The 27,421-nt window shown below is 36.8% G+C and overlaps 3 protein-coding genes across 4 annotated transcripts in view; 2 read left to right on the forward strand and 1 right to left on the reverse strand.

Moving 5' to 3' along the window:
- LOC137405689 (ATP-dependent (S)-NAD(P)H-hydrate dehydratase-like) overlaps positions 1-27,421 on the forward strand; it is a 232,414-nt gene that overhangs the window by 190,769 nt on the left and 14,224 nt on the right. The gene's annotated exons all lie outside the window — the stretch shown is intronic.
- Positions 425-10,669, forward strand: LOC137406649 (zinc finger Y-chromosomal protein 2-like). 2 transcript variants are annotated; one of them, XM_068093253.1, is made up of 5 exons: positions 425-538; positions 1,187-1,399; positions 4,286-4,577; positions 8,345-8,457; positions 9,909-10,669. In XM_068093253.1, exons 1-5 carry the CDS (start codon positions 509-511, stop codon positions 10,611-10,613), a joined length of 1,353 nt encoding a protein of 450 aa, XP_067949354.1. In that variant the 5' UTR covers positions 425-508; the 3' UTR covers positions 10,614-10,669. The 2 variants fall into 2 exon arrangements, with proteins under 2 accessions (XP_067949354.1, XP_067949353.1); XM_068093252.1 differs by lacking the exon at positions 9,909-10,669 and adding an exon at positions 8,936-9,841.
- On the reverse strand, positions 10,788-27,184 carry LOC137406648 (serine/threonine-protein phosphatase 2A regulatory subunit B'' subunit gamma-like). Its single transcript, XM_068093251.1, has 11 exons — positions 27,026-27,184; positions 23,446-23,570; positions 23,085-23,189; positions 21,937-22,049; positions 21,062-21,230; positions 17,149-17,337; positions 16,955-17,063; positions 15,611-15,714; positions 14,893-15,030; positions 13,781-13,908; positions 10,788-11,403 (listed from the first exon to the last, which is right to left on the reverse strand). Exons 1-11 carry the CDS (start codon positions 27,120-27,122, stop codon positions 11,277-11,279), a joined length of 1,404 nt encoding a protein of 467 aa, XP_067949352.1. The 5' UTR covers positions 27,123-27,184; the 3' UTR covers positions 10,788-11,276.

The following is a 27,421-nucleotide window of genomic DNA, read 5'->3' on the forward strand; positions in this document are numbered from 1 at the left end:
CATCTCAAATAAATCGCTCCCATGGTGTCCTTATTATGTAAAACTTAAAACATGCTTTAAGCAATGACTGCATAGTTGAAGTCTTTGCTGTTCTCAGCTTTGCTTGCTGCAGAAGTACTTGTCCAATTGCAAAAACTGTTGTTGCTACTGCAGAAATTCCTTTTACAGGCCATATACTTGTGTACGCATAAGTTGTCATAGATATGCATAACTATTTTCACAGAGCTTTTATTTGTCCACTTTTTTGTTTAAACAATACTCATATCAATCCTCAAGTTTGCTTTTTGCATATATATTATGCGCTCAGTTCCGACATTATTACATTAGTTAGACTATTCATTAGTTTTTTTAGTTAGACTATAGTTTTTTTATTGTTCTTTTTTGTTGTACACTGCTTTTTAGTTGGTTTACTTGCTGTGGTATCTTGTGGAAACCATGTTGTAAAATATGACTATTGATTACCACAATAAAGATTACTCATATATACGCGCTATCTGTTGTAGATATTATGTTCGGGATGGATAATTCCAGCAATGCAGTAAGTATTTGAGTAACAGTAATTATCTTTGCTCGTTTGCTATTGAGGGGTTTTTAAATCATAATTGCTGTCTAGCACTATATCTTACCTGCAGTCTTCATAAAGAGCCGAAAACAACAAGTATTTGAATGCAAACTATGGTATACAAGTTTATTGTGGCTTCGGCAGCACTAGTCTTAAAAGTATTATTTTGGTACCATTTTTGCTATGTAATTGTTATGTATATTTCCTTACTGCGATAGTACCTGGCAGTGTGTAAACTCCATGTGAAGTTGGGAGTGAAAGCATGTGCAAAGATGTTGTGCAAAATATAGATTGCCCTTTTGCAAATTATATTAAAAAAAATTTTGAAACAGCCTCAATTTAAGCAACTTTAATTGGCTATAAAGCTTTTGCTTGTTACAATATGGTGTTATATTGAATCAACATAGGTTTGTGAAAATTCCATTTTCTATTGTCTTCATTTTTAATAGTTGGACTTAGATGTTATTGGGTCACAGAAACAATGCAAATAATTTTTAGGAAAATTCACAGCGCAGATAGACAACAAATCGTTATGCAGCCGGTCTGTTCCACATTTTTGTGACCGAATCGAGTAATGGTGGCTTAATCCTTTCTTCATCACCACTGGATTTTGATTTATTGTAGAACACAAAATGTGTAGAGTGCATGTGCCTGATGACTCTGCTCCAGGAGCATATCAGCTTGAAACACTCAGCTCAAGACACTCCACATTTTGAGCTTTCTGAGTGGCAGCAGGCGGGCTACAAACAGACTATTAAGTGGGCTCTGAAATGTGACCGCTGTGACTTCACCACTACAAACAAAGCGCGCATGTTTGAGCACATAGCGAATCATCAGGTGGGCAGAGCTTTATCATGCACTTTTTTATTTGCTGTAATCATCGCTTGCTAAAGTAAATATTCAGCTTAAGAAAACGTTTTGTGTTGCCAACTATTTTTTGTTGAAAAAATTTTTTTCAAGTTTCATAAATGCAACATGCTATAGAAACAAATTTTAGGTGTCTTGCAGTAGAAAAGTTTTTTCGGCCAACCTTCAATTCTGTACCAAATTCTCTGACCAATTGCTTACTTTGGTGCCAGCAAAGTAAACAGTGTATTTTCGGTCAGACATTTACTCTAATTTCTTTATCTTACAGTTAAAACTACATCCGCTAATTCTAAATGTGATTTACATCACCATATATGTTATATGCATATATCTTATGTATATATTATATATATTATATAGATATATATAAAAATAAGGGATTTCTATAGATATAAAGGAATTCCTCATTTTTCCCTCATTATTATATGTTATGTAATAATTCCCTCATTATTATGTTATTATATACACATATATGTGCAAAGGTTGTTTATTATATGTGCAATATTATATATATAATATTTATATATATAAAAATATTATATATAATATTATATATATAATATTTATATACATGTATATATACTTGTATATATATTATATATATATATATTATATATACATGTATATATTATATGTATATATATTATATATACATAAATATTCTATATATATTATATATACATAAATATTCTATATATATTATTTTTAATATATATACAGTGAAACTCGGATAACTCCAACTTCGAGGGACCGAGCAAAAGTGTTCGAATTATCAGAGCGTTCAAGTTATTAGAGCACCGTCACAAGTCCATGTATTTACTTATTTATTAGTATCTAGAACTATTAAGTAGTTCAACTGAGCATACCGATCAATAATGGTGAAGATATTCACTACATCAATTAAAATATGCATAATGTAGTTGCGTCACATGTAATGATTAGCAACTGGCCCCACTAGGTGAATTTCCGGCGTTGCACGGGTAATAAAAACAGCCTATAAACAGTTGCAGGCAATGTAGCGCAAAGGTAATGTTTATAAGCTGTTTTTTATTACCGGTGCAATGCAGGATATTCAGCTATTGTTTATAAATGTAAGTTTACGCCACCAATATTTTTTCGCTATTGCAATAATGTGAAAGTCAGCAAATTTTGCTATTAGTTTAATTTTTACTTTGTTTCTACTACACTTGTTTCAAAATCTCCCATTTTTAGATGCACTAAAAATATAAAAAACAATTGTTCATTTTTCGGCAACATTTGCTCATGTAATGTATTGAATAGGCACTTAAGTATAAAAGTGTGTAGTTCTCAGTATATTACGGCACTGTTGCACACTGTTGCATAAAGGACATACTGAGGGAGGCATATCTATAATTGATTTTGACTTGATTAAAATATGATAACGGTATTGCTATATAAAGTTTGCTAATTGGCGTGTCACGGCTATGAAAACTGCATTTTTTAAAATGAAATTTCATGAAAACTGAAATTTAGAAAAAATTAGCATTCAATCAAACCTCAAGCTACGAAGTTGTCATGTTTCGATATTTGCCTCGTTAATCAAAACTTTTATGGGTTCAAACTAATACTCATATGAGAATACGTTGTATTTCATTTAGTCAATCAGTTAACTATTTTGCTAATTCCATGCAGTGTTCAAAATTATATAGTTATATATAGTTGGTATTTGCTATTTTTATGTTTATACCAATCATCTGATTGGTATACCATCAGTATATTGGCCTATAATAGGTATTTAGCTTTCAATGTTGAGAGCCGCTGTGATTTAGTAGTCGAGAATCTGAAAAGAACAGATTGGGGTTCAATTCCCGAAAAAGTCGACCAATGGCGACATCAATGATGTCCAACCTTAAATTGATCTCTGCAACTGGGCATGTATCCAGTTCGCGAGGTTCCCTTGCCACTGGACTTAGGCATGTCCAGCTAAGATCACAGAGCCAATGTTTGTATAAGAATGTCTCTTGAAAACACCCACAGCGTCCGCTTGTAGTAAACTAAGCAGACGTCATACTCGGTCTTTGAGGAATTGCATACACATTTTCTAAAGCATGCAAACAAAGAAGCTGGTATTGCGTAGTAGTAATTTACCTTGCGTTAGACTTTGTTAAAATTCCGTTAGTCTCGCAAATATGAACGACTGCCTAAACCTTGTTGAAGTTCTGCTAAATCTGTTGTCATTACGATATCCGCTGACAAATACTTCCATGTTTCCACTAAAGATTCAGAGATTGATAAGCGATTCATTTTATTCAATAAGGTCGAAGATCGCTGGAGATGTACCAATCTAATTCCTGAGTGTTAAGGCTGCTGTTGACGCTAACAGTGATTGTCAAGTTATTCGTATAGGCCTAAGGAGTGCTTGATGTTTTCACCTGGTGCTTTGTCAAGATCATTGGAGAATGTGTTTTATAATAAAACCCAAAAGTAATTTAATTTATAATAAGAATTTTGAATTGAATCTGTTTTACAAACTTATTAAATACAGCTACCAAAATATACAATTTATATCCCATCATCATGATAAAAATTGGTTTCAATAAATTTCTAAGACTAGAGATTACACACATGTCTAATAATTACAGTGCACTTTTCCCAGCGTTCATGGCAAAGCTGACGCCATTACTGGCTTTTGCAACACTGTTTCCATCAGTGTCTTTAGTGTTCGACATAAAGTGTGAGTAGTTGACTGTGTCATGCTGGACTTCCAATGCTTTCTCCATGGTCTGACCCAATGTATAAGTCATTTTACTCAATGTATAATTACTGTAATACAGTTATTAGGTAACCGGTTAGTCCACTGGTGGTTTGAATCTGTTCATATGTTTTCTTCCTCAGCTGCTCGAGAATACTGTTCAGAGAATCAACCAATCATCTGCCGGTGCTCCAGCGTTTTCCACACCTAAGCTGGTAAAACCGATTCCAGTGAAGGAGAAGCCCAAGCACAGCTCTACACCACAACCTCAGCTCACGCCACAATTTCCATTGAGACCCCAAGTTTCTTCGACTCCTCAGCTCCCATATTGTCCAGATGTGAAAAAAGTGGACGAGCAGTCAGACATGAGTGATGCTAGCGTTTATGAGGCATCACACATGACCCCCGGCTCAATCATGACGCAACATGATGATGGTAATTCCTTGAGCTTCTTCACGCCATCTATCTTCTGAGTCCTCAGATATGGTATCAGGGTAATCGGTGAAATTAGAGAAATCGTAACGAGTTCTTGTTTCTGTCAGGTGGGGTGTGTGTACAGCATGCCCGTGTATCTCTAATGTACAGTATGCCCTATTTGTAGCATGCCTTATGTACAGTATGCCCTATTTGTAGTATGCCTTATGTACAGTATACCTTATGTACAGTATGCCCTACTTGTACTATGCCATATGTACAGTATGCCTTATGTACAGTCTCCTATTTGTAGTATGCCTTATAAACAGTATACTCTATTTGTAGTATGCCTTATGTACAGTATACCCTATTTGTAGTATGCCCTACTTGCAGTATGCCTTATGTACAGTCTCCTACTTGTAGAATGCCTTATGTACAATATGTCTTATGTACAGTGAGCCCTAGGCATAGTATGCTCTACATGCCGCATGCCCTACTTGTGTGACTAGATTCATCTATCGTAGCACTAGATATGAGAGCTTATGGTATTTACACTTTATATGATCATGAGGTAGTTTTAGTATAAAGCTAGGTCATAAACTGACGGATACCTTCGCTATGATATGCACACTATCACGTTTGTTATGATTCCACAGCTGGCCACATCAGTCATTGATACCTCCTTTGTTCCTTATCAAAGGCAGGCAGCTAGCTCACGCATGCCAATGATTATGCTAAGCAAAGCTACCAGCATACCAGCAGGCGTACAATGGCCGATATTGTTGGCAGGCTTGTGAAACATTCACGGTGTGCTGCCCGTGATTGGAGGCGTGGGTGCTTCATTTGCATGAGATGGAAGTTATGACAGTGTTGTTATCAAGTATTAGTTTTTGCGCTGGCTCGTGCACGTACTTGTGAGTGCGCATTAGTGTGTGGCCATGAAAACATTCCAATTCCCTTAGTGTTTGCGTTAGTGTGTGGCCATGAACACATTCCAATTCCCTTAGTGTTTGCGTTGTGTGTGGCCATGAACACATTCCAATTCCCTTAGTGTTTGCGTTAGTGTGTGGCCATGAACACATCCCAACTCCTGTTATGTTGTGCATTGAGGCTGCGATTGGTTTTCTGATCATGATGCACTCAGCTATCTCATATCTCAAGTTTTTGTTTCATTCCTTAAAGGTTGACTTGCAACAAAAGTCACATTAGTTATTTGATATCATAAGATTCACCATGTCTTACTCTGTTGTGTTGTAGGTGCAAAATATGTGGGAATGTGATTACAAGCTCTTAAAAGCTAAAAGACGAACAGTTAATCGCAGCCACACGAGACCGCCGTAGTTTGGATTCGCTTTCCAAAACGGCTCAAATGGGACGTAGTTGTTACAGGATGGTTTCTGTTTACACTTTGATGCAACTTCATTCGTCGAAATATTTTCACAAATATACTTCACGCATTCAATAAAACCATGTCTCTTGTTCTTACGTGTCTGTTTTATTGTCATTGTAATGCTGTCACTTTTAGCACTTATATCTTATAACTTACCGTAAAAATTCGTTTAACTTTTTAACCTTATATCGAAGGAGTACATATCATTGTCTGATAATCATGACGAGCCTGTTGGTCACCTGTGATAATCGAAAAGTGATGCAAAAAATATTTGCGAAGTATTGGGTCACATGATCAGATTACGACTTGACGATTGAATAATGCCGAAACAAAACTGTAAAGTAGCGAGCATCTATATTTGATACAGGGTCTGCGATAAAACCCGAAGTGTTTGTCATAAACTAGTGCTACGATAAGTTTTATATTGAGCTTTTTATTGGCCTTTCAATTCACGTGAGAACATCAAGTGGCAAGACGATAACCAAACTGTAATGACTACGTCAGAGAAATAAACAGATTCCAATCTACGGCGACTTTTCGTTTTTGAGCTTTTAAGAGCTTGTAATCACACCTCCACGTATTTCGCACCTGCAACACAACAGAGTAAGACATGGTGAATCTTTTGATACCAAATAACTGTAATGTGAATTTTGCTGCAAGTCAACCTTTAAAGTAAATTTTACAGCGTGTCCATCTGATGGCGATGTTTGATTAGTGGTTAACACATTGACGTCTAGTCTTGTATGTACAAGCAGGTTCCATGATCCTAGACTGTGGTACAGAAGTTCCATCCACTGGGAAAGTACTTGGAATAGACTATTTCCTTTTAAACTGAGTAGTATTTTGATGCTTTAAGCTTGAAGAAAACAAGAAATGAAACAAACCAAATAGAGTGAATAGTTCCTTTTTTACACTCTCAAAAATGGTGTTTTAGAAGTAACTGAAGAAACATAATTATTGCAGTAGATCGAATTTGCTAGAGTTTGTATGTTTTTATTGCAAAACAACTAGTTTCAGTGTCAAACTCTTGTTGTTGATCAAAAACTTTCTAGCCTCATCCATTTTTGATCCTTCGAACTTCGGTGTGTCATAGAAACTAACTTCCTGTCGGCAGCCATTTTTCATTTCTGGGCTCGTCCGAAATGCCCTCAGCATTTTGGTGATATCTCAATAATTAGTAGTCCAATCGGTTTGAAACTTGGGAATTACACTAAAAACGAATGAAAACAAATGTCGCTTCACGAATGAAGCGACAAAATTTTCGTAATTTTTTTTGTTTAAAAAAATTCTGTGATGTTTTTTCAACTGAAGGTGGAGAAAACAAAACGGAACTACCCAACCAGGTTTTCTTGAGCTGATGAGAAAACTTCAAATTGTTTAACCGAAGGCTTCAGTGACCGTAGTTTTTCTATGAGTTAAACTAACCATTGAAGAACATGGTTTGCACAAAACAAGAGCTATTTTTTACTCTTGGTCCTTTCATATACCTTACCAGACTCGATGTTGTAACTTCAATGTTGAGAGCTATGTTGTAACAAAAATGATACAGCAACAATCATACATTGTTTAGCTGCCTTGTGCAGTTTATATTGTATAACTGTTTTCATATAGCGTCCTTACAGATCACTTACGCGATTGATTTACTCAGGCATCTGGATTATAATCGGGGTACTTTCACAATTTTAGTTAAAATTTTGTTGTTTCTGCCCTGATTGAGCTACACGATAGCTGAGCCGGGTAGGCGCCTTCGACTGAATATGCACACGCAATACATTAAGAAAAGCCATGACCTGAAAGCTATATAAATATTTTGTGTTTAGGCTGCGATACCCGAATGCTTGCGTTGTAATAAATTTGTTTGATATATGTAAAAATATTTTATTGGATTATTTTGTGATTATTTGATAGAGTTATTACCGTGTTGGTTATCTATCACTGAAAGTGGCATTAATAGGATAACTCCAAGTTTATCAATAAGCTCAGGACTAATGTATGCTTATCCATACCCCATTCTATAATAGATATTTTTGTGACTTTTTGTTGCACATACCAATCTACAGCATGTGATAGTCCTTTGTTCTACATTGACCAGGTGCTCTTGAGATCAGGGCACCTGATCTAGTAATAATGATCTAGCACCCGATCTAGATAATTTTATTATTTTGTAATATAGCAACGTTGGGTACAAATACGCTGGCATAGCAGAGAGATTGGGTGTGCTGGAACAATGGTAAGGACCCAGCTTATAGCTATACAAGATTTCATGTAGTTCTTTCCTGCGAACTAGAGATACTTCCATACTTTAGTATAAATGTATGAGATGGATTTAATATGTAACTATTTATCAGACAAAGTGGACAATGGACTTGCATCATTTTGTACTGGCTTCTGATTGAAGATTCCCCAAGAGCAACAGTAAAGGATGAGTTCCCCGAACCCATCCTCATTCACATGGAGGAGACTGACATTGATGAGATAAACAGGAACCAAAATCAACAACCTCCTCCGTTGGTTAGTTATTATTCTTGTGATAGTCTGAGGCTAGTCATGCTCTGGTTTATCACAACCAGTAGATCAACTCGAGTTTATGTTCGTTGCCTTAGTTGATATATGTAATACAACTCTAGTTTGACATTAAATGCCTGATGTTGCGATTAATTTATGTTAACACATTTAATCTTGTGTGTTACCTTTCTCCTGCCCTGCATCATCTCATACCCTGTTATTATGCATTTTACAACAGTCATAGCTAGCAAGTGAGCATACTGGGTCAGAGCTTCTCATGTTGTTTTACTCCTGCTCTGGCTTCATGAGCTGTTTTTTGCTCAATTGTAATATTTCAGCCTTCATTGGTTGGTCATGTTTTATTTAACCATAAGACTTGTCTACCCTTTTTGACGTGACTTTTTTTCAAGAAAGGATGACTCCTAAAAGTGGACATTTGAGAAACAAACCTTTAAGTTGTGTATGCATAACATTCTCTTTCTAGACCATTGCACCAAACCAGATAGAACCACGAGCCAAAAGACCGCCCTTGACTTCGCCTTTTCAGGCTAGCCAGCCGGCAGTGAGTGAAGGCAGCCACCAGTGCAAGTGGTGTGAATACAAAGGCGCTAGTTTCGCCAATCTTATGCACCACACACGACTTGAACACAAAATGTTTTACTGTAGCATCTGTGATTTCATAGGTAACAAGGCCTCTGATCTGGAGATTCACATGACTGACTTTCATAAGTCTATGCTGTGTATATATTGTGGAATTACTAGTGGCAATATGCGTGCACTGAGAAAACATTACTCTGTGGATCACGGCACCAAGCTGAAAAAATGCCATCAATGCAGCTTTGTTACTTCCAACAAAACTATCCTGACACACCATGTGAACCGAGAACACCATAGACGCAAGCCCCGTGCGTGTCCGTATTGCGACTACGTCGCATACGCTGACAATCGCTTGAAGCAACATGTACTTGCTATTCATGAAAAGCAGACTCCGTTTCCATGCCCTCAGTGTGCGACTCGATTTGCAAGGAAGTCACAGCTGAAACAGCATATGCGTCGGAGGCACCAACTGGAGATGCCCGCAGAATTTTCTCAATTTCCTGAATTAGGATATGGCATGTCCATGGTGACCTCAGATGAACTTGGAGCCACTCAAGACAATGCACCAGAACGCGCTGCCGAACTACTTGATAGTTCCTCCTTACCTCAGAAAACTATGTTAGAGTCGGGAGTGGCTGACTGAGAAAAAAGAATAGAGATTTACTGTACATTATCAAGGAGTTGTCAGCTCCATTCCTTCTATGGAATGTTTCATTAGTGCTTCATCAAATGATGTTTGCACGACTAGGCTTTTCATTTAACCAATATCAGCTCTGACCCATTATGTTTCACGCTTGCTTCTGTACACAATGGACACATTACAAAACATTCGGAGCATTTCCTCATTGACTATTTTTCAGGAGCCAAATGAATCAGGACTTCAAGATGAAATGGGTGCATCATCGTCCCAGGCTCCTAAATCGGACATCAATTGCCAAGTGTGTAACTTTGTTGCATTGACTACCACTGGCCTGATTTACCACATGCGAAGTGAGCATAATCACTTCAACTGCAACTCTTGTAGTTTTGTTGGTGGAAAAGCCTTAGATCTAGAGGAACACATGAATCGGGTACATAAGTCGCTGCTATGTATTTACTGTGGCGTCAATGGAGGTAACTCCAGAGCTCTACGTAGACATTACTCTCTCGATCATAGAACTAAGGAGAAGAAATGTAAGCGCTGCGACTTTACAACATCTAGTCAGACCACTTTGACACATCATGTTAACTTGGTGCACCACGGTCGTAAGCCGAAGTCCTGCCCATTTTGTGATTACGTTACATATACTGGGGCTGCCGTAAGGCAGCATGTTCTTGCCATACACAAAAAGGAGAAACCATTTCTTTGCACCCAATGTCCGATGGCATTCGCAAGAAAGTTTCAAGTAAAAGAACATTTAAAACGACGACATAATATTATAGAAATGCCACCATCTGCGTCAGGAAGATTTTCTGCCAGCTATTCCGGAAGTCTCCCTACTAAAAGCCCGAGTGGTCCCATGATTGAACAAGGAACACACTCGGATACATCAGTTGACATGCTTATGAGCGTGTCTCAGTTGTAACAGGACATTCTTAATATACCTAGCAGTGTCAGTTGCCACCGGCTTTGTTATGGATTCATACAATTCATATTGCTGACAGGTGGATTTTGTCTTATAAATAAAAAAAATTTTTGTTTTTCTTGTAAAGCTTTCCAACACGTGAAATTTCTATCATTCGTGATCAATTTGGCTAAATTGATGTGTAAGATTTTTATTCCTCAAAAGATAACATGAGCAAACAAGCAAACTTACAGTTTCCAACAAATACATAACATATTTTATAATTTGCATAGTCACATAATGGGTAGGTGACTCTGAACCTTGAAAAGAAAACGCATTGGACAGTCAGATTTGTTGGTGCATCACACAGCATAATCACGCACTGCAACCACACAAGCAATTCGAAAAAAGAGAAAAAAATATAATTCAAAGTAGACCAAACATAAACACTTCCTGTTTATAATATTGGCAAATAGAATATCATGTTGGACAGTGGTCTTCCATATTATACATTCTGTCACGTCTTCATCATAGAAATAGTCGTGGCTTTCGCAAGGTCAAAAGGTTGCATGTAAAGATAATTGGTCCAAGTTCAGATAATAGCGTGTGCTTAAAGAATATATTGAAGCAACTTGAGATCAGATTTCAAAATAGATAACTACAAAATATTACACTAAAATAAATCTAGCTACTAGTAGCTGTTGACTCCACCTCTGTTTCAGTTTGATCCGCGACCAAAACCTCCCTGTTTTCATAACTCCAAAAGCCATTGAGATCGATGAGAATGTTTACGACGGTATCACCTTGTGACCTGAAAAGGAAATCATATCATTTAGATGAGCATGCATTCTTTCTCGAGGCAAACCAGTCTCAAACATTTCAAGCAGTGTCTGGTTTTGCGAGCGACCTACTACTGCGCAAATTAACCAAATAACATTTAGAGTGGACTCCGCCGTACGATATTAATTCAATCTGGTGTTGGCATCGCAAGGTGAAAATGCTGTATGAATGGGTATAAAAACTCATAGTGATTCTCTAATGCAAACACCATCAAAGTGAAAAACAAAAATATTGAAATTTTATATACATACAGTACATATTAAAAAGTAGTAACAAAATAGTATGTCAACCTCAGTAACTATAGTTACCTACAGTAACTTTAGTGCATTTAGTGGTTATGATCTGCTCATGATTCTTACTTCTTCCTTTAACACTGTTATCAATCGTAGTACTCATGGCTAACGAATTAAGGTTTGCAGTAAATATTATATTACATGCTAACATGCACAATGAATTTTCACTTACTTTTCACTAATTTTCATTTCACTCACGCAATATCAAGAATTTATGAAACACGAAGAATGCTGAACTGAGAAAGATAGGAAGCCTCGTATCGATTTTAGGTGTTGTGGAAAGTATTTCGGCGAATAGCATATCGGCATCTTTGTTATTTCGACATATTCAGCATACTGACCGCCATAATTTAATTTCGAGAGACATTTTTGTTATGTTGTACGGCTAGGAAAAAACTGTAACGAGGCGAAAAAACATTATGTTCCACATCATGAGGCGAAAAAAACTGTAAAACGGGGATTTTGAACCCAGAAGTGCGCGGTACTAAGTTTTTATTAGAGTTGCCCCGATTTTAATATCGGTATCGGTGCCGATATGGGTGTTGAGTATCTGAATCGGCCGATCTTTTCTTTAAAAATCGGAAACTCTAGATACTTTTTACAGATAAACTATTTAGCAGAAAACCGCATTTTAGCCTGCTACACTAATAAAAAATCATCAGCTGCAAGTTTCTTACTTTTCCCTAATGAATTCCGGGCCTGTCACATAATCTATTTCATGTCTATAGCCTAATAAACATCAACACAGCTGAGGAATATTTTGGCTTTAGTCAGGACGAGATCACCGAGTGTGGTATTTCCCAATTACAGCGATATGATTTATTGCAGCCAATCACGAACGAAAGCACAATGATGGGAAACAAGAATGCGGTGTAATAGTTCTATGTACTAGCATTACGAAAGTACATAATTTGAGCAGTCGATGCATAAAGTTATCTATCTCCCTTGATCCTGATGATATGAAGTACCGTTTGCATCGCATAAAATAACCTCAGTGGCCTATCGGTATTTAGCCTGTCCTCCATAATCTGTGGCAAGTGAGTCTTTCTTCAGTACGCTTGGTTACATAGATAGTGATGGAAGATAAAGACGTCTCACTGAGATAATTGAATCACTAACGGTAATTAAGAGAAAGATTTATTTGCTCTAAACTTGTACAGGCGCAGCAGTTTGTTCAGCAGTAGAAGCGAGACTTCATTATCACAGAGAAAGCTGTACCACTAACAGTAATTACCATTATTAATAGCAGATTACAAGAAACATGGACTGTTTTGCTACTAGATGCACGGTATGTCAGCATGTGACTATATATACATTTATATCTTTTTTCCATGAATACAAACAAATACATCAATATTTATATTTTCTTTGCATTATATTTGCATAATAAAATTAACAATTATCTATGCAACACAAAAGATCTGATTCAGATTATTTTTTCAAAAAGAATCGGATCGGTATCTGAATCGGCTGGTGAAATTAGGATCGGGGCATCTCTAGTTTTTATACGGTGATAGTGTAGTTAGAGTGACGAAGCGCTATGCTGGGCTAACAAGCAAATGTTTCCATAGAGTGCAACAGTAGAGCGATAACTGTGCGAAGTCTTACGTCAACAACAAAATTTTTTACATATGAAGCAACAGGAAAGCAAGAAATATGCGCACACACAAATGTGACTATGGCTGTTTCCATGGCACAAAAATTACCCATCTCCTGGGTATTTCGCTTTCAAACAGGGACACTGATTCATGAAAAAATCAGAGTGACACAGCTGCTTCCATGATGGCATTGCAGGGCAATATGGAGGTGTGTCGATACGCTATCGCTGTACGGTAACTTAGTAAATTAAAAATAGAGATGCAAGTATTAAAGTGAAACTAGATCTGATAAAAATGCAAGTATTAAAGTGAAACTAGACCTAATAGAGATCCAAGTATTAAAGTGAAACTATATCTGATCGATGCAAATATTAAATTGAAACTAAATCTGATGGAGATAGAACTATTCAAGTGAAACTAGACCTAATAGAGATCTGAATGTGACGCTACCACTCACGAGTTCACAAGGTCTTGGTAGGTAATTTTGAGGGGGTCCTGAGGCTTGACCATATCAAATATTTCATCTTTGACATCTTGAAAGGAGACTGGCTCTTGGCCATGTTGACGCATTTGGTCTTGAATTGCCTGGAAACATATTGTGTGAGAGTAGATTGATGAGGTTAGAAGTCGACTTTTTCAGCTAACTCTGATCAGCCCAACTGAGTTACGTATGCTAGGAGGGCAATACAGCGGTACTTCAAATGTGTTTGATCTATCCTATTTTCACAACATTATGTTTTAGCTGATACATGTATAATTTTTAAAGCTATAGGACCAATCAGAAATGTGTCAATATTGAAAATGTTTCATAAATATAGTGCAAAAAGGTTGTCCAGAGGAAGCTTATGGAGCAAATGTTCTTTCAGTGCCACATGTTGTCTAAGAGGAGCAAAAATGCATAAACAACACTTAATAAAGCTGTATTTTGACGTTCTGAAATACCATTTGAGCTTTAGAATTGACAAGTCGACCCAATTGTTTTAAATAATTTATTCATGGAATAATTTTCAACTGGTTGCACTAATTCTTCATTTTTCACAAACATTAGTTGAGTAACTAAGCTTCTTTGCTGACTCAAGTCTCAGCTCATCCTGAGGACAAGGTTTTATGTGTCATAGTTCTAAGGATGTTATGATTTTTATACTTGCCGCTCTCAGTGCCAACCATCCTATATCCCTACCACAACAATCAAAAGTTTGGAAATTATTACTGTAATTTTGGAATTAATCGCTTGACAATTAATTCTAGAATTATGAAACTCCATCACTTTTTTGTCATCGATTCATAGACCATTGTTTGGTTAGCTGTAAGCATGTGTAACCGGGAGTAATAACTTTGGCATATATCAGGTGAAAATAGGTTGTTACATCTAAAAAGTTATAAAATTTTTCTGTAATGCCTTTCTGATTGAGACAATTTTGATCAACTTCAATAGAAAGCAAAACGAGATTGAGCCAGCAGAATTTTTGCTGATTTTAAAGCGCATGAATAGACATTATCTTCAGACATTATCGTTGAAACCAGGTTTATCGTAGCAAGAAAATCTGTTTAAGCAAAAAACCAGCTCACCCTGAAAAAATAGTTGAGATCAAAGGCATTGAGGTGTCCCTTGTGGCTTATATCGAGCAACCTCATAAAGTACTGGAGAGATTGAGGAGCACGCCGGTTCTCCAAAGCCAGAACAAAGTCGAGGTAGGTTTTATAATCCTGCAAAGTTAAAAATAATAGCACCATGCTAACTGCAATGAATTATATGTATCAATAGAACTAATGGCTTCAAGGTCATGGCGGTCTACTGATCGACAGGCTACTTCTCACTTTCCAATTACCATAAAACATCTAATAGAACGCCACCTCTGTTTGAACATCACCTCTATTTGACTGCCACTATGAGAGAAGGGATGACAAATAGAACGCCATAGCATTCAATTCGAGGTTTTACGGTATTTCAGTTTCCCAACTTTGCGGCTTTTTCTAACTTCCTTACTGCTGGCAGGATTAACTGGTGCACACCCATTAGTATCACTTTTCTTTTAAAACAGCATAAAATAAATTATCTCTTTTGGACAATAAAAATGTCGAATCATACTATTCAAGTAAAATATCTATACCATTTATAGATGATATCTGAAAGAATTTATGATACTGTTTGATCACCCCAAGGTAACAAATAATGGTTGGTAGCATGAATAACATGTTCCACAACACTGATAGAAATAAACATTGCTGAACAGAATATAATTTTATTTCATTAAGCCAACAAATTACTAAATATATTGGAACTGACCATTTCCCCATCATAGGTGAGACATTCCTGGAAAACCCGTGCGATGAAGACAGTGGTAAGGGTGCCAGTACCATATCGTGCGAGCTCTTCCTTGCTCAGCATGCCTGCAGCAAACACTAGAGCCATGGTCGATGCATATGAGACACTAGAGATATAGTCGAAACATATGGAACACTAGAGACATGGTTGATGCGTATGAGACACCAGAGACATGGTCGATACGTATGAAACACTAAAGACATGGTCGATTTATATGAAACACTAAAGACATATGAGACACTAGAGACATAGTCGATACATATGAAACACTAAAGACATGGTCGATGTATATGAAACACTAAAGACATGGTCGATGTATACGAAACACTAGAGACATGGTTGATGTATATGAGACACTAGCACCATGATCGATGCATACGAAACACTAGAGACATGGTCGATGTATATAAAACACTGGAGCCATGATCAAAAGGTAGACTCTGATACAATTGCAGATGTTTTTTTGTGGATCTTTCAAGCATAAGTTTTCAGATTTTATATTTTAAATGCCAAAAATTGTTCTCTCCTAATATCAAACCTTATTTTACCCTATCACTTTATGATATTTATTTTTGTATATTTTTCATTATATTTTGTACTCAATACAGCTAAAAATGTTAGATGCAAATAGACCTTTTCTAAGGAAACACACTATGTTCAAGTTACAGCGTTACGCGTCTCTATTCTGTCAATCTCTTTGCCGAAGCGCAACTATAGACATCATAACCGCACTTCCGCTTGAATCTGAGCATTCCAAGAAAGGTTTTCATTCAAACTATTAAGAATATCTCTGGAATGGGAAGGTCCACAAAGACAAATTTACATCAAATTGAAGCTTGATGCCTTAGTTTTATATTGATATTATTTTCATGTACGTCACTTAAATGGTGTACATTCACCTTTAATCCACTTGCTATTCGACCAATTTAATGGATTGATAACAACACAATGCTATTTACTCAGTCACCCAGTTTTTAAACACATGCCGTTATTGTACTAGGTATGATATGAATTTGTTAACAAGTCTAGTAATAATACGTCTGACCAGCCACTTCAGGTTTTATCAGTCAGTGGTCGAGAGAGGGCGGTTTGTTTGTGTGTAGCTTCTGTACTTGTGTATAATAATACACCGAGGCACATAATGCCTTTGACAAATACTATCAGCGCAGAAGTCATTATCAAATGAATCATTTTATATGAATGTTTAATGCCCCTCCTGAGAAGACTGATCTGTATAAGCATTCTAGAGAGGAAGGTACCAATCCTAAAAGAGAAAGTGGCAGCTGCATGGACACTCCAACCTACCATTGTGATCCTTGTCTAAATTAAGATACTGCCCATAAACGCGAAGGGCGGAAGGCGCGGAGAACCAGTTCATTTCTTGTTGCTCCCGGGACAACTCCTCATCTCTTAACTGTCAAAAAAATCACAAAGTTGCATGCGTATAAAACTGGAATTATCTGGAGATGAAGAAATATTTTAAGAAACATGGTCTTCACCTCCAAAAGATCATCGAGAAAGCTGCATGCCAGTATATCCAGTATCTTGACTTTTCCTGTCCTGAGTGGGTCCAAGAAGAAAAAGAACTTTCTCACAGCCGTGCAGACATAGAATGAGTAGAACGATTTTTCCAGTCCGTCGAGCTGAGGGAGGGTGGGTATCAGCTCCAAAATGTAATTCTCAAGGTCCTACAACAGCCCTAACAGTTAGCAAAAACTTTTGAGAAATGAATAAAATGGACTCGACTCGGGTTGCATGCACAAACTCAAAAAACTTTAGCTTCTACAAAAGTAGTATGAAAAAGGGCTTGTTCCACAGGACTTCAATAACAAATACATATTAGCTAAATATAATTTGTAGTTTTAACTTCAAAAGCTCCAAAAAGAGTCGTGACTGTTTTTAAACCTGTCCGACCCTGTTAACAACTGACATTCATGTCCAACTAACCTGTGCCATATTATATATATAAATATATTATATGATGACATGCAACCAGATTGCAAACTGGCGTATTAGTCATTAGCATAACTTGACTTAGCCTAAAATTGAATGAATCTGTTTATGCAATGGCACGGATGCCAACTCTGCTCCTTCGCGGGAGGCTTCCGTAACGTTCGGCCAGTGAGAATGGTTTGACCCTGACAGCACGGCTACTGAGCTTTCAGCAACCAGTTGGCACATTTGATCAAACAATGCCGGCTAAGTTTCAGCCATAAGGTTATTTAACATTTATAAAAGTCACACATTACTAAAAATTAATGCTCCATTCCAGTAACTCACACTAACTTGTCATCCACACTTATACAATATGTTGAAAATTTGATTTCAAACTAAAATCTGTATCACTGTGTAATTTTGTTCGTACTCTGATATGTTAAGTCAAGATGATGTTTGCTACAATTTTTGTGGGTCGAGCCAACAACGTTGTTAGCATCAGCCTAGAAAAATAAACTTGGACGTTTTCATAAGCAGCTTGTCAATCATGTGAACTTGAACCAAATTACGAATGAACAATGAAGAAGAGTTCACCCAAGTCAAAGGAACCATAAAGTAAGAGATGACCATAAACCAGTTTCTCAATTATTATTTGTCTTGCCCCCTCTAGCAAGAAAAAACAACTCTAGCGCCACCGCAATTGCAAGTTAATCATTGGTGTATAAAACTGTTATAAATACACCTTCGCATAACACTGTATCGACAGAGAGAACAAGTATGGACCAACTTACTACAAATAACTTTACTATCTGCAACTGAAGATTTAATATTTAATACTCTTGTTCTGTGTTTGAGCAGATGATCAGTGCGAACAAAGCCCCTACGCCACAAAGCTAATGCTCCCTGCATACACTTTGACAGTGAGAGCGCGACTGCCCCCTAATGTATTGGAGGTACGATTACACATTATTCGAAGACAGTGAAAAAATTAAAATAAAAAAAACATGGTCCCGTGGTCAAACGTGCTCCCCTTGACTAAGCCTCTTGCCCCCTTGGGAGGTGAGGAACATAACATAGAGAAGTGAAAAGATAACAAACCACCAGAGTCTATGAGACCATAAGATTACACCAGCAAAGTGATCATGAGATAAAGTATTTATAAAAAGTTTCAGAGACCAAGCGTTCTGATAGATGTGAAAAGTGTCAAATCACTAATGACTTAGCTTGTTAGATCATCGGCCAATATCAATAAATCAACAGCTATTGATTATGTGGAGCAGCAAGTTCATAGAGAGCTGAATACGATACCACTTTAAATAACTCGACTTTCATTAATAAAAACGTTGAAAACCAACTATAGACATACAAGCTTAATGCATTCTGAGACTGAGCTCCTATGTCAATTTACTCGTATGTCAATGTGATATTTCCTATACAGTAATACTTCAACTTACGAGTGCTCTAACATATAACTTGAGATACGAGCCAGCTTTTAAGCAAGTTTTAGCACTAACATACGAGCAATGTTTGAGATATGAGCACGTGAGTCAGTTGCAAAGTATGCCGGAGGTGTTTTATGAGAACAGCATCACTCTGTATTTTTTCAACTACTCAGGTTATACTTTTGTACCGTGTTTTCTGTGCGCAATTTTCAGTGCAGAATTATGTGAATTAAAAGTACGGTGCGTAGACCGAAAGTTTGCCAGTAAAATGAAAGATAATGAAAAGAAAAAGCAAATGATAACAATTGATATTAAACGGAAAATTATTGTAAAATATGCGAAATGTGTATGCGTGATTGATCTAGCTCAGCAATATGACAGAAATACATCTACAATTATCAAACCGAAGGGTTATTATTCAGGGCATTTAGTTTGCAAAAGGACTAACCATAGTTTCTAAATGACGCAGGGATTTTCACGACCGCTGATGGAGAGACTGCTCAGGCATTGGATAAAAGATAAACAATTGGCCGGTGACAGCGTAACTGAAACGATGTTTCAATAAAGGCGAAAAGGCCGGTGGTTAAAAGGCGAAAAGGCCTATGTGAAAAGGCCGGTGCTATCTATAAAAATTATAAAAATAGACTTTCGGACAAGTTGGCTAGTGGTCGTGCATTAACCCTTTGTGACGACACCAGTGTTCATCCTAATCGCAACACGTTGAAAGGGCGACAAAGGCAAACGCCCTTAGATAGGTTTATCTTAAAACGGCAGGCTAGTCGTGAAAGCGAAACAAAGGAAAAATTAGCTAACCAGAAAGAAACTTTCAACTATGAACGCCGAAGAAATTTTAACTACGAAAAATGAATGTTTGCTTTTAGGTTTGCTTTTAAGTTTGTTTTTTAAGACTTTGATAAAATCCAAATTTATCAAATTCAACTGTTGTAATGAAGAATAACACTTATATCTCCCTCCCTGGCAAATGCTAGCGTTAGCTGCTACTGTATGTATTTAATTTTACATTTTAATTAATCACATTTCCTTGCATTGTTTTTGTTATTTGTTTCTTTTTGAAAGCATGTGGTAAGTTAGGACAATAACCAACATGTTTTTTTCTGTTACAATATCTTGTTTTGAGTGTTTTATTTGCATTTTTTAGAGTATAGAAACCAATTAATATATATTTAATTGTTCTATGTATACATGTAAATAAATTGCACCAACATGCGAGTAAATTGACATACGAGCTCAGTCTCGGAACGCATTAAGCTCGTAAGTCGAAGTATGACTGTACATAGTAACTAAATACAAATTAATCCGTGCCGTACTATAAATAACCCACCTAAAACAGGATATTACGATGGAAAACATGTTTTTAACTGTAGTAATTCAGTACCTACGCACACGAACTCATGAAACAATCCCCTATTTAGTGGTTATGATCTGCGATATTGTAAAATTACTATGTATAGTACCGTATGGAGTTCTTATCATCGAGACAGACGTGGTGCTAACGGCGGTCTGAGAGAGACTCGAGAGCAACACTTTCGGTACACTAGACTTTCGTAACGATACTAAAACATAAGCTTTGAATTTACCCTTAATGAATTTAGCTTACTAAACATACACTTAAAAACTAAGTTTAAATCTTATAAGTTTATTTATAAAATTACTTATACAAATTTAAAGTTAAATAAACTAAACTGTGATATGCTGTAATTTTTTGTTACATGTTCTCGATTGGACGCTTTTCCTTTGCATTCCTTTTAGCCAAACTTACCAAAAACTTTTTTTAAACTGATCCGACGAAAAAGACCGATCGACACTGTTCTTAAAAGCAGCTTCTCGCATACTTGGCCATTTAATGGCTATAGAAAACCAGCTCGTATCACAAAGGTTTCTCTTATCTCAAGGCAGTCATTTGCAGTCACTTCTGCTCGTATCTCGACTTTCTCCAATATTAAGGCATGTCAAGGTATGACTTTATTGGAATAAAAATCTCAGGCTAGAAAGACAATTTGAGAGCGGAACCTACCGACTCCCGGAGAAAGCCTTGACCAGCCACATCGTAGAGAGCCAGGCCTATCCTAGTCTGATGTAGCCATGTCTTCCTCATTACGTAATTAAAGAATTGCATGATGCTGATTCTGCCATATGGATCGGCTTGCAACAGCTTTGCATAGATAGTCGCTGTGAAAAATGGCCTGAAACAGAGATGATATCAGTTGATAGCTGCTTGCATCATACATACAGCACCATATAGAATTAGTACCTTATGCATTAATCTCAAGCTGATTCTGGAACCTTCTTCCAGCCATATAAACCTGGATTATGAACTATGAACCATTAAGGAAATTGCAATACTACTAGTAGTTATCCTATTTCGCATATTCTTATTAAAATATGATTTCTAATAAATGTAGTTGTAAATTCTGTGTTTAACTATTTACTCATTTTCATACAAACATTTAATTCAGTTGGACGATTTAAAAACTTTTGTTGAAAATTTGTGAATGCTTGACACAGTGTAAAAACTAGAAGATCTCTCAAAGTTTGCAACAACAGGAAATATAAAATGTTTTGATGAGACTAGATTAAATTAGGATACAGTTTGACTTCACCGCATATTTGGTAAAATATATGGCAGCAAATAAACTGATAGATGCGAGGTAACTGGACTCTCTATTTGATTTTCCATATCATGATAATTATTAAAAACTGTCTTTAATGCAACCGCGCACAGTATATTGGTGAACGCTGTTAGTTATCCATATAATTCAATTCATACATACATCCTTGAAGATGCGAATGTTAGATACTCATGAGTACTAGTGCCCGGTGACAATTGAACAGAGAACCAACCAGATTGGCACTAGCTGAGAATAACTGAAGGAATAAGCCAATGCTCACGTGCACTTATCTCCTGCCTCTTTGGCCACCTGCTGGAAGGCCTTATAGTTGACCATCTTCTCCTCGTTAACCAGAGGAGGGGTGTGGTTTTTGTCGAGAAGGAACCATAATGACTGAAATAGCATGACACGGTTTCAAATGCACTCCAGAACCTCATCATGGGACATAGTGAGAATAAATGACCCCAACATTACCTTCAGCTACCTATTACGGCTAGAGAGAACTACGAACTACAGTCGAACCTCCGCTTGACATTACCTTGACATATGAAGTTTTGAAATTTAAACACATAGTGTAACTTTCAACATATGATGTCACAAGTTTTCAAAACATTACAGTTTTATAAAGTTCAAACATGCAGTTTGACTCTTCCGTTCTCAAGTAATATACAACAGTTCTACATCTCTTCCTTCTTCAGGTTTAATACCAGATTCCAAACAGGCTAGTGCTAAAAATGAATGAGCGTTTTCCTCAAAACTAAAAAATTCGATTATTAAAGAACATGGGCAAACAACTTTAGATGAATTCCCTAAAAAACCCACAGATACGTCTAATAGTCTTTAACATAAAGATTTACCTGCGATAAATAAAATTTTTGTTGGCTATTACTGATTACCTTAGTTTTTGTACAAATCAATTAGTTTTGAAGTAGTTTTATATAATGCATATTTGTCAGTACTATATACAATTATCTGCAGTATTTATCATTAAGTTTTAGAGATTTGAAACGAATTAGCCAATAAACAGAGAAAAATTTAAACCCAACCAGCATATTGAAGAGTGACAACTCTACATTGTTGCAATAGTAGCTCTACACTGCTATAGACACTCTGGATTACCACAAAACTAGCTCTACATCGCTAAAACACTAATTCTACATTCTTACAATACTAGCTCTACACAACTACAACAACAGCTCTACACTGCTACAACACTAGTGCAGTATATGCACGAGTGAGAGACACAGAGCAAAAGCGTTGAATTCAGTCAACCTGCTTTCTCTGCCAACGCTCATGCAAATAGAAGGGTGGCGTGCAAATACCAACCCTATGTTGCGGTTCTCCCCACTACTAACTACATGGATGTGCAAAGGTGCCATTATCCTATTAGAAGAAGGCATTGTTTCCCATCAATTATAATATAACTACCTGCAGCTCATCATTATCCAGAAGTTGTCTACTCCTTCTCTGAAGGAATACCGCACGAGCTTCTTCTCTCAATTTCTGTTGGAGCAGCTCATCCTCAGAAGGTAGCTGCAAGGAGTGCATCATCAAACCATAGTCAACATGTGTTAAAAATTCTTGACGAAAATATAGATGAGATATTGGGACAAACAACAACATTCACACTTTTTTGGTTATACAAGTAGAATTAATTTGGAAAAAGAACAATATTGCAACACCCTAGGTAGCATTAATACAATTGGGATGCAACAAAGTCCTGAAAAAGGGCCAGTTGCAGACAATTGGTTATCATAAAGCAGAAGAGAATGAATGTGTTGAAAAGCACCTTAACATAAAACTGTGGGATAGTATTGTAGTCAGTACAAGTAGTTGAACTTTCTCCTTTAATGGCTTGTTTTAGTTCAGAATAGATCTTTTCAAACTCCGCTTCCTCCATTTCTCTTTTTTCATCTGCGAAAATAATTAAATACTGAGAATGGAATTCAGTGTAATAATAATCAACACATAAGCAATCATGTTGATGTTAAACACATGCTTGTTCACTTATAAAACCACAATGGGATTACTGTAGTGGCAAGAGCATCGGAGCAAGTTTCACTCCTAAATGGGAAGAGTAACGCATAGGAGTCCAGAGAACTATGTTACAATGTTATGTCTCTAGGCTGCCATGTACCACAATTCGAGCAAGCACTCCTTTTTTAAAACACTTTAGGTGTACTCTTTGAACCAGCTTCACATTAAAAGCTGATATTATACTGGTCTTGGTTAACATTCTTACAGACTGCCACTTGAGTTATACTGAGTGCTAAGAAAATGTCATGGCAAACGCAATGAAAACAACCACACAAAAAATGCAAATCCCGCCAATGCCAGTTTTCAAATGTCTCATTGAGCCATGTTCAGGTAAAACAATCTGATAGCACTGTTGTTATACAATCTTTTATGTCGATTCACCAAATTTCATGTCATCTGAATTATCGTAAAACCTCTAATTGAACGCCATGGCGCTCTATTTTTCCACTCTTTTTTTGTGTGGTCAATTGGAAGTGGCGTTCAAATAAAGGTGTCATTCAATTAGAGGTTTTACAGTATCATTTTTTTATCTCTCTGCAATCCCTCCAGTTGAAGTAGGACGTATGCTTGCATATCAGTGTGTTATTAAACGCCTCTATAGCCTTATCCTGGATCTGTACAGGCGATTGCAGTGTTGACATTGAAGGTCATCATTCATCTGAGTGTCTGATAAGCTGAGCGGTTAATTTTGTCTAGCTCCGAGCTAACATCTGTATCATATTCTTTATTTTCAAAGATCCTCACGTTTTTATCAGTCAGAGATCTCCATCTGGTTCTTCTGGTAGCATTTCAGAAGAATGAACTGATATCAGTCTACTTACAACTGGCTAAGATGCACATGCATTTTTGGTGATGCATCGCAGAACAACTAGGTGCTCAAGCAGTCATTTGATGATATATATAAAGAACAACATGTTATTGTTTATAAAATGCATTTCTGAGTTTCTATATGCTTCAACCAATCACAATCTGTTTCCAAAGTAAAGATATTTGCCGGTAGTATATGCAGAACATTTCAGTGACATCTTTGTGCAAGTACTGATACTGTTTAAAAAAACTAGTGCATGAATTGACATTGACCAGCAAACTTAGCACTCACATTGTTAAAATACTTTTCTCTTCAAAAGATTACAATTCCTTGAAAGGGTGATATTATTAGAAATTCACGTGAGGAGATGCATTAGCTCAGGTAGGCCTATTAGGAATTTAAGTTTAGGATGCATCAGATTTGGAGATGCGAGTGAAAGTAGTATTTTATTTGCCTTAACTATGATTTAAATTTATTCTATAGAGTAATTGATAAGCCTTTAGCATGATTATTTTGTAAGTATGGCTTAATGGCCACCCGCTTTGAACAACAACCCACATTTTTTACATGCAATGACTGGTCAAAACTGTAAATGTTTTTTGAACTGAGGCCTATCACGCATGTACATTTTAGCCAGTTACATGAAAATCAATGCTTTACATGATCTGAAATTTGGGGATTCAACATAAAAGTCTATGGGCCTTACTTGGCAAAAAGGTATTAAAAGATCGTTTGATCGGAACATGGTCCAATCAGAACTTTAAACAAATCTTGAAATTACGCTTTTTCTAGTTAAAAGCATGAAAAATACTTTTGAAAATCATTGACTTAACTGGTTTGAATTAAAATATACACTTTTGTGCTAACCTCTGTAATAAGAAATAATCAAAATAAGTTTTTTGTGGCTTATGGCATCAACTTTAGGCCTACAATATCATAGAGTGGCCTATAACATCACTATTGAGATACATGTACAAGTATACTGTCATTTTAAAAGTACGCGCACATAAAACATGACATTACGCTGATTAATTAGCTTCACAAGGTTCGGCTTATATTATCATGATATGATAAATCTAAGCTCAAAACTTTTATTTAGTCTGTGTCCAACAAATCACATTTACTGCCGTTCCTATATTAGTATCTCTGCAAACCCATATGATATTGTTGTATGGAGATACTGCGAAAACAAGATGACATGGCAAGATCCCTGCCTACATACCAACAGGGAATGTAGCCAGACCACAGGATAAGCATAGCAACCTACAAGCAGCAAGACGCCTAAAAGAAATCAAATGATTCGATAATTGGAAACGTCAAAAGAAAATTATGAATTTCAGAATTGGAAGAAATCAATCATATAAACTGCGTCAACACTAGATGGAGAACATGCCAAAGAGAAGTCGAAGCAATTAAACCTACCAACCACCATCATCAAAAAGCCACCAGAGAAACATTAGAGACGAGTCAAATGAGTCACATACAGATCTGCCACTCCTGTCAAACATAAGCTAGATACCAAGAGTATGTCATGAGCTCACCCTACATGTCAACATCACGTGCACCAGCTGAAGACTTACACAAACAATATAACTTCAGACACCTGACATGAAGCATTGAACCTTAACACTCAACCTACACCCACAGGCTAGCCATCCCACATGCCAGACATATATAAAAGAGAACAGCTCCAATGACTCAGCGGCTTTAGCTCTGGCTCTCTCTCTTCCCGAGGGCCTCCTTAGACACTCTCCCATCTGCCTGCTGAGGAGCCTCTTTCTCTCTTCTCTACTGATGGAGCCTCCTTCTCCTTCATCAGCTGAGCCTCTTCTACACCCTTATCTCAACTGCTGACACTCTCTACATATAGCCTCGCACGACTCTCGTTTTACTGTCGAAACTCACAGCTGTACAGGACTGATCAACAGGCACAGACGACCGTTTGAGTAAGGATGTAATTTTTATTAGCTCTTCTAATTGTTTGTCATTAATATTCTTGTTTTAGAACTTTGTTAGTTGTGTATTTCCTCGTTTGACTTATAGAATAAAGAAGTTTGACTGGTAGATATTCGTATTGCTTACAATAGCTTAACACCTTCACTATACTTGAACCAGTAATAAGTATATTAGTTCCCACAAGCTAAGCAAAAGTGCACAAACTAAACATAGTCAAAATAGAATAATATGACAAAGCAAATTCAACACAGATGTTGTGTGTGAATTCGGATTAATTATGCATAACATAATTTCTCCAAAACCACACATAACACTATAACCTACTGCTAACCGAAATCAAGCATCTTTGAGCCAAATGTAAGCTGTGTGTCCTTCAATGAACATCAATGCATTCATTGTTGTTCCCTAACAGTAAAAGGTTATTACGACAAATTTGACCTGTTTTTATAGTATTTTGGAACTCTTGCAAACCAACATTGTTCAGAAAATACGAATATGATAGCCAAAATATAATTGAACCGAGCTTAGTTAACCCTTTTCTATAGTGCACCGACAGGGCTAGTCTTACCGTCACTAACAGGTTGGGTTTTCTTTATGCTACCACTGACATTTTGCTGCAAACCTATCTTTAGACGTTCTAACAATGATGGTGAGTCGCTAGCCATTTTTGGGCAGGTAATTGTCACAATTATACATCTCTTTAAAAATTCATGTTATCCACGCGATTATGCGCGTCTTGTGCTGTCGGTTGGAGTCGCCACTTTTGTTTTCTAATCGCCACCACTTTGTTAAATTATAATAAATCCCGAAGCTGATTTCCTTTGTTGAGCAAGTCGGTTGGAAAACATGACGTTATAAAGCTACAGTTTAGTTTGAGCCTATCAAATGAAAGTTTATAATATTTAGCAGATAAACTGGACTCGCGGAAAATAACCTTACGCCAATAACAAAAGTCAACAACACG

The sequence above is a fragment of the Watersipora subatra genome, chromosome 10 (genome assembly GCF_963576615.1).
Source record: "Watersipora subatra chromosome 10, tzWatSuba1.1, whole genome shotgun sequence".
Lineage (NCBI taxonomy): Eukaryota > Metazoa > Bryozoa > Gymnolaemata > Cheilostomatida > Watersiporidae > Watersipora > Watersipora subatra.

What these genes read in the sequence shown, in the direction of transcription:
- LOC137406648 (XM_068093251.1), bottom strand. Translation starts at nt 27,122, where the DNA reads ATGGCTAGCGACTCACCATCATTGTTAGAACGTCTAAAGATAGGTTTG. An exon ending in AAGGCTTTCTCCGGGAGTCG is followed by an intron (nt 17,338 to 21,061) that starts GTAGGTTCCGCT and finishes GGGCTGTTGTAG; the next exon opens with GACCTTGAGAATTACATTTT. An exon ending in TACCAAGACCTTGTGAACTC is followed by an intron (nt 11,404 to 13,780) that starts GTGAGTGGTAGC and finishes TTTCCTTTTCAG; the next exon opens with GTCACAAGGTGATACCGTCG.
- LOC137406649 (XM_068093252.1), top strand. Translation starts at nt 509, where the DNA reads ATGTTCGGGATGGATAATTCCAGCAATGCA. An exon ending in AGCACATAGCGAATCATCAG is followed by an intron (nt 1,400 to 4,285) that starts GTGGGCAGAGCT and finishes TTTCTTCCTCAG; the next exon opens with CTGCTCGAGAATACTGTTCA. An exon ending in ATCAACAACCTCCTCCGTTG is followed by an intron (nt 8,458 to 8,935) that starts GTTAGTTATTAT and finishes TTCTCTTTCTAG; the next exon opens with ACCATTGCACCAAACCAGAT.